Raw genomic sequence first — 8483 nt, forward strand, 5'->3', positions numbered from 1 at the left:
AAAGTATATTGTGTGCTATGAGTGTACCACTGGTGCTCTCAAATAAGAATAAAATTTCTTCTGAATATTATGCATGTGTGTTAATAACTTTTTTAAATTATATATGTATATATATATATATATATATGTGTGTGTGTGTGTATATACATAATTTTGATTATAAAAACCACATAGGTTCATAGGAAAACACAGAAAAATACAAATAAACAAGAAGAAAAGAACATTATCCCCAGTAGAGTAATAATTGGAAACATTTTTGTACCATTTCCCCTACTGTTTATGTGATTGATATTCAAGTGAAAATATAGTGCTCATTCTACTTTTTTTCTACATCATCTTATTATCCTATGCATGAGGAATTAGTTTATTACCAATATCTTCTGCGTATATGGTCATATTATAGTGGTTACAACAGAACTGCCTATCTCAGTGGGGGTATAGAAACCCAGTGACAGGTTTGGTGAGCAGAGGATAAGAGTAGACTGTATCTCCATTTTTCCCATGGTATCTCCTGCTTTTGCTTTGCTGGGACACCCCTCGTATGCTCACAAATATAAACAAATGGAAGTTTCCTGTGTCCAGTTTCCATCTACTATTACCAATTCTTGCCTGATTCTAAAAAACCAGGTTTGGAAAGTTTGTAAAAATACCCTTGTAAAAAGGCAAGTAAGGGCAACAGAAAGAGCCATGTGAAAGATAAAACAAGAGAAGATTTGTTCCTAAAAACCTTAACTAGGTTATTAGCTGCCCAAAAGCAAATACTAAAAAGTTTTAAAACAAACTGTATCAATAAAAAGGAGCCCTGTTGGCACAGTGGTAAAATCACTCAGCTGCTAACCAAAAGATCAACAGTTTGAATCCACCAGCTGCTCCGTGGAAGAAAATGATACAGTCTGCTTCCACAAAGATTTATAGTCTTAGAAACCTATGGGGCAGTTCTACTCTGTCCTAGAGGGTTGCTGAGTCAGAATCAACTTGACTGCAGTGGGTTTGGTTTCTGTGTTCTATACCAATAAATCAGAAGAGAAAGTTTGCTTTCTACCATTAAATTCTTAGCATAAATTATGTAGAATAAGAGACACTGAACCAAAATGAGCAATGTCTTCAACAGTGTATTTGCAAAAGATAAAAAATTATTCCCACCATGGTCATTTCTTATATCGAGTAGCTCAGTAAAAACTGACAGCCTAAATCTTTCATTGGAAAAATGGGAAACAAGTCATCTTTAAAAATTAAGCAATGGGAAGACCCAAAACCCACTGCCATCAAGTCAGTTCCTACTCATAGTGACACTGTAAGACAGAGTGGAACTGCCCGTAGGGTTTCCAAAGCTGTAAATCTTTGTGGAAGCTGACTGCCTCAAGTTTCTCCCATGGAGCGTCAGAACCTTTGGTGGGTTTGGAGTGCCGACCTTTCAGTTAGCAGCCCAGTGCTTTAACCACTGCATCATTGGAGCTCCTTGAAGCAAAAGGAAGGGGTCTTTTCAACTTGACACAAATACAACTATATCATGGAAACCTAGCACAGTCTTTGATGTTTAAGACTTCCTTTTGGGTAACTGTCTTTCATACTAACCCACTGCCATCAAGTCAGATCCTACTCATAGCGACCCCTCCTTGAGTTTCTGAGGCAGTATCCCTGTGGAAGTAGATTTCCCAACCTTCCTTCTGAGGAATGGCTGGTGGGTTTGAACTGCCAGCCTTCTGGTTAGCAGTCAAATGCCTTAGGCACTACGCCACCAGAGCTCCTACTGAAACATACCAAAAGCTGACACACATCACCCCTAGCCTGATGAACATGTGAGTCAAAGAATGGCATATTGGGGAAACACGGTCATTCCCAAACATACATTGCAATTTTGAATCCATGTGGCAACTTCATCATCAGCGATGTCCTTGTTGGTGGCAGCCTTCAACAACTCGTTGGTCTGATCCTCCCGCTGCTGAACTGTGGAAGTGCATTGCTTGGAGTAGTCCTTGTATCTCTGCCAGAGCTGAAGCAGGGCCTTGCTGGAGTGCAGCTGCTCAGAAATCTCTTCCAGCAGGTTGTTCCATCTGGAAGCAACAGCCAACACTCATGAGCAGATTACTACCTCTCACCAAGTGGAGCCACTCATTATTCTATTTTCCATGATTCTGGACCACGTGAACAAGCTACTAGTGCAGAGAAGTCCTATTTCTATGTAACAATAAAAAGCAACATGTCACAATCTTATGCCAAGGGTAGATTTTTGGGATGAGGGCAAGATTTGGGTACATAACAGGTTTAATTTTTCTAAATAGCTTCATTACATTTACCTATCCTTAACTCACTTTGTGAAAATTGAAACATTAACAGAATGGAATCTAATTAAGCTCAAATTCAAAATGCCAGCAATTTTTAATTGTTATTAATCATTTACACTAAGGTTTTGGTATGAATGACACATAAAGAAACAAACAAAAACCATTGCCTTTGAGTCTATCCCGTCTCATAACAACCCTATAGAGCAGAGTGGAACTGCCCCAATGGGTTTCTAAGGCTTTAAATCTTTATGGAAGCAAAGCCCATACCAAACCCATTACCATAAATTCAATTCCAACTCATAGCACCCCTAGAGGACAGACTAGAACTGTCCCATGGGGTTTCCAAGGCTATAAATCTTTACAGAAGCAGAGTGAATCATGCCTAACAGTGTAAAACTGTCTAACCCCATACCTCATATTGACTTCTTTCAGTGTATTGGTAAGAGTTTCTGTCACAGGTGGGTGACACTCCTTTAGTAGTTGGTTGGTGACAGAGCCAAATTTCTCTAAGCTCCTTTCCTGTTTTTCTAGATCATCTTGAAGACTCTGCCAAGGAAAAAGTATCACAGACAACATGATAGAATTTATGTTTTATAACCAAGTTTAAAGGCAATTTATAGATGCTTTCATAAATATGTACATATAATACATAAATCATCCATGACTACACCTCAGTGCTTTATAAGCTTGCTTTACATAAACATGTATTATCTTTTTATGATTGTGTTCTTATGGTTAGAAGAGATTCTTAGCTGGTGCAGGACTGTCCAATGTTTCATTTTGTTATGTAAAAGGTCACCAAGAGTTGGAGCTGACATGAGAACCATCACCAGAGCAACAACCTAGTGGTATTAGGGATTCTTCTGGAAAAGCCTACACAGGGTGTCCTTGCCCATTACTCAGTAGGCATCCATGGCCATGGCATATGTGCAGTCTGTCATACTGTGGTCCACTCTGCTATGGCATAAGAGCTAAGTGCAATGGTTACTCATTCAGCTGCTAACTGAAAGGTCAGCAGTCCGAACCTACCCAGAAGCTCCACATGAGAAAGATCTGGATGATCAATCTCATATTACAACCTAGGGAATCTCACTGGACAGCTGGGGCTGCTATGAGTTGAAATCAACAGCAGCAGCAACGATGCCTTATATACCTACAGTTTTCTGACCACAAACTCCTGGTAATTAGACTATAAGAAGCCATGGCTTGAGTGCACATCCTGAACAGCATCTCTAAGTACCATCTTTAGTTGTTCTTCCTTGAAAAGAATGTTTACTAGACAGGCTATAGGTTTGGACAGTGTTTTGGTTACTCTGTGCTGCTCTAACAGAAGATACCACAAATGGGATGTTGTTGTTGTTATGTGCTGTCAAGTTGGACCCGACTCATAGCAACCCCTCCTTGGGTTTCTCAGGTGGTATCACTATGGAAGTAGATTGCCCAAGCATCCAACTGAGGAGTGGCTGGTAGGTTTGAACCACCAGCCTTCTGGTTAGCAGTCAAGTGCCTTAGGCACTATGCTCCCAGAGCTACTATAAATGGGATAGCCTTAACCAACAGGAGTTTATTCTCTTACAGTTTGGGAGGCTAGAAGTCTGAATTCAATGTGCCAGGCTCTGAAAACTCCTTGACCCTGGGCTCCAGCTCTGCCTCTTACTCCCAGCCCACTGAAGCTGGAGGCTTTCTTCACTCAGGTAGCTGCTGGCTGCTGAGGCTGACAAACTCAAGGTCAGTAAGTAAAATGGCACAGTCCCAAGATTACCAAACCATGACAGGCTATTGATTCAAGTCCATTAAGAGTCCCAAGATCAGCAGACAACATATCAGGCTGCTGAACAATGACTCGGCTACATGCGGGGTCCAAGAGTGCCATAAGCTGTAGACAATTCCCAAAGCTTATCCTTATATACAGGAAGCAGACCACATCCCTAAAGCAGCTACTCAACTACTTGTAGTCTATCCCACCATGGAGTTAATTGCCAGTCTCATCATGGGGAGTAAGTACCACCAGCTGTCCAGCCACTCAACCTGGCCCAGGCAAGTTGACACACAACCTTAACTACCACAGGCAGAGTCTTCTATCAAGAACCAGGAAGGGAACTGGAGAAAAATGTTTCCCTCGAAATACTGCTGAATTGACAGACTCAGTTCTTAGTCAAACTTGAGAGATAAAGTTGAGTACAGAAATCCAGCACAATTTAACATCCATATAAGATTTTCCTCAAGTCAAAATATTCAGGGAAAAGACCCTTTATCCTTCAAGACAGCTCTTATAGGTATTAAACCCAGAATATATTAAATTAAGAAGTAATTTAAAAGTCTTCACAATTATGTTATTTTTAAACCTGCTATTCACAAAATAAGTTTTCCTTAGTTTCTATAACATCTATTTAAGACTTAGAGAAATTATATACGCACGTTTCATCCACACCTTCCCTTCTTCTCCCCAAAAAGACGTTTCCTTAAGGAAGTCTGATATGAGGCCAGCAACATAAACTTTGCTTGCCAAGCAAGCCAGAGAAATCTCCTGGGTGTGATATGGGTACCTGCTAGGCTCCTGAGGTATCATGTCTCTCCCTCACCCCACAGACTGTGCTTTTTACCCAAGACGACAGAGCAGCAACGTGTAAGAATGGCCCAGTACCAGGTGCACCGTGGGTGATGGCGACAGCCTGTCGGTGGCAGCTACTTTGAGAGCAGTGACCCAAGCTAGGAGAGAGTGCCCTGGTTAAAACAAAGAGCAGCAACCCCACCCTTGATGACTACAATGGTGATGGACCCAGAGGAAACCTAACAGTGACACCTGGAAGAGCATGATGTACACACATTGTGTAGCCCCCCGATGTGCTGAATGTAAAGGAAATGCCTCAATAGTTTAAAAGTTACCACTTTTGCTGTTTTCCTCCTTGTTGTCTTTTTAATCCCTTAGAGTATGTTTGGAGAGGCAAGATAAAAAAGAGAAAAGGAAGCAGTAGTCCCCCTTATTCACTGAGGATACGTTCCAAGACCACCAGCGGCTAGGGGGTTATCCCTGAACCCGTCGATAATACGGAACCTTGTGTACTATGTTTTTTCCTATGGTTGGCCTTATACGTTTTTTCCTATATGGTGGGTTCCACATCCATGGGTTCAACCAATCATAGATTGAAAATATTTATGGGAAAAGAAAAAGAAAAAGAAAGCAATTAAGTGGTCAATGCAATCCCCCAAAGACTAAAAGGGAGCATAAAGTGCGATCTACATATCATTTACATAGTATTAGGTAGTGGGGTAGTGCCTAAGGCATTTGACTGCTAACCAGAAGGCTGGCAGTTCAAACCCACCAGCCACTCCTCAGAAGGAAGGTTGAGGAATCTACTTCCGTAGAGATACCACCTCGGAAACCCCAGGAAGGGTCACTATGAGTCAGACTTGACTTGACGGCAGTGAGTTTGGTTTTGGTTTTGGTAAGTAATCTAGAGATGATTTAAAGTATACAGGGTGATATGTGTAGGTTATATGCAAATATTATGTCATTTTATACAAGGGACTTGAGCATCCACTGATTTTGATATCTGCAGAGGGTCCTAGAACAAATCCCCCATGCTACTAAGGGACAGCTACACATACGTATCTATGATGAAGTTTAATTTCTAAAGTAGGCACAGTAAGAGATTAGCAACAATAGCTAATAATAAATCTGAACGATGATTAAGTAAAATAAGGGTCACTTGAACACAAGCACTCTGATACCGTGGTAGTCGATTTGATAACTGACTACTGTTACTAAGGGACCACAGGCAGGCAGCACACACAGCAGGGACTCATGGCACAAAGCAATGATTTACAGTCTGGGGAGAACAGAGCAGGGCGGCACGAGATTTCACACAGCTACTCAGAAGAGCATGCAATTTAACATTTAGAATTACTTCTGAAATTTTCCATTTAATGTTTCGGACCACAAGAAACTGAAATTATGGAAAGTGAAAGCACAGATAAGGGGGACTACTGTAAAATCATTCTACAAAATACATTTATATGACTATCTATTTAATAGAGTTTTTAAAGTCATTTAGTTACATAGCTGACTCGACGGCACATAACAACAACAACAACAACAAGTTACATAGCAGTCGATCCAAAATTTTATATACACAAGGATATTAGATTAAGCAATAAAGCTGATGAACTAAATTGAAAGATTTTAAAAATACAGTAATCCCCCTTGTCTACAGTTTGGCTTTCCATGGTTTCAGACCCATCTGAAAATATTTAAATTGCTTGCTATTCTGAGTAGCATGATGACTCTCCTGCCATCCTGCTTCCTACAGGAGCTGGCTTCCTCTGCCTCTACTGAGGATGAGCCTAGAACACATAATTGGGTGAGCAGTTGCATTACCTCCTGCCTGGCATCAAATGAGTTATTGCTGCCTGCTACAGGCACCTGGGTATCTGTCCTATGTATGTATATGGAAAAAGCATAGTATATATATAGGGTTTGGTACTATCCATGGTTTCAGGCACTGGGGGTCTTGGAACATATCCCCCATGGATAAGAGGGCCTCCTGAAATGAAATCTAAACACTAGATGGTCAGATCCCAGCAGATATGATGGGGTTTACATTTGCTAAGTTTTCATTTTTGTCAAATCAAAAAAAAATGGGTTAAGTTCATTTCTTACCTGAAGGTTGTCTACTTGAACTTTCACGGCTTCTAAAGAGCCAGTCAGCAAACGGAATCGAGAAAGGGAGTATCTAGCCTCCATGAGGTAACCATTGATCTCATCAAAGGCCACTTTGTAATTGCTCCACTGGTCCAGCACTGACTTCAACAGTATCTTTAACTGCCCTGCCTTTAGAAAAAGACAAAAGCTTATCATCACAGAACAGCCAAAATGAATACTGATGCAAGTGATGGACATATTGACATTTAAGAACTCCATCAGGGTTTCAGCCTCTAAAAATAAACTAATGGTTAAAAAAAAAAAAAAAAAAAGAGGAAGGAGAAGGAGAAGGAAAGAAGAGAAGGAGAAGAAGAAAGGATTTGAAAAGTAAAAACATGGCAACTTTGAAATTTACACCTTTCAAACAGCTGAATACACAGTCTAAACTCCAATACTTAAAGTAATGTACATACATGGCCATCAGAATGAAAAGAGACCAATAAGTTTAATATCAGCTTAGGAAATACATTGAATGTGTGTTTTAAATGTATTCACAAAATTAGTCTTCATAACAACCTTATGCAAAAAAGCCAAAACCCAAACCCATTTCATCGACTTGATTCCAACTCTTAATGATCCCAACTGAAAATTTTTCTGACACAGAGAAAAACATTTTTCAATGTTTTATCATAGGCTATTCATTAAGTGAATGTGTATATGTGTATGTGTGCACATATACATATGTGTGTGTATTTTATACGTACATACATATATATATATTTTTTTTTTTCCACATCATTTCCTGGGACCACTACCTAAATTTGGATCCACATCTCTTATACTCTAACACTATGATCCTGCTTAATTATGATAACCTCTATGTGTCTCAATTTCTTTATCTATAAAATAGGGATAAACTCTGAAAAACCAAACCCAAGGCCATGAAGTTGATTCTAACTCATGGCACCCCTAAAGGACACAGCAGAATTGCCCCACAGGGTTTCCAAGGCTGTCAATCTCTATTCTATGGACGCAGACTGCCTCCTCTTTCTCCTAGGAGCAGATGATGATTTGAACGGCCGAATTTTTGATTAACAGATGAGTGTTTTAAACACTGTCCCACAAGGGCTCTGATAATAATTATACATCCTTCATAAGGGTGATATGATGAACAACTTAGGAGGGAGGTATAATTATTGTTCTTACCTCATAATGAAGAAACTGAAGCACGTAGAGGTTATGATAATTAACCAAGATCATACTGTTAAGAGTATGAGATGTAGATTGAAATCCAGGTAGACTGGTCTCAGGAAATGAAGTGAGATTATATATATATATATATATACACACACACACATATATATGTATGTATATATGTATATGTATATATACACACACACACTCAATGCATATGCATACATGGATGGATGGATGGATGCACCCACACACAATGAATATCCTAAGACAAAACATGAAGAATATTCTTTATATTTCTCTGATTGATGCAGGAATTGACTCAATGGTTGTGTGTGTGTGTGTGATTTCATATTACAAAG

General features: G+C 39.7%; 1 protein-coding gene across 1 annotated transcript in view; it reads right to left on the reverse strand.

The window, feature by feature from the left end:
- Positions 1-8483, reverse strand: part of SYNE1 (spectrin repeat containing nuclear envelope protein 1) — a 578063-nt gene that overhangs the window by 152534 nt on the left and 417046 nt on the right. Inside the window, exons 110-112 of the mRNA XM_007943230.2 lie at positions 6946-7116; positions 2698-2831; positions 1850-2054 (exon numbers count right to left, since the gene is read on the reverse strand). Coding sequence (XP_007941421.2) covers positions 1850-2054; positions 2698-2831; positions 6946-7116 — 510 coding nt within the window. The remainder of the gene's footprint in view (positions 1-1849; positions 2055-2697; positions 2832-6945; positions 7117-8483) is intronic.

Source organism: Orycteropus afer, unplaced genomic scaffold, assembly GCF_000298275.1.
Source record: "Orycteropus afer afer isolate SDZICR_OR568_19922 unplaced genomic scaffold, OryAfe1.0 scaffold00101, whole genome shotgun sequence".
Lineage (NCBI taxonomy): Eukaryota > Metazoa > Chordata > Mammalia > Tubulidentata > Orycteropodidae > Orycteropus > Orycteropus afer.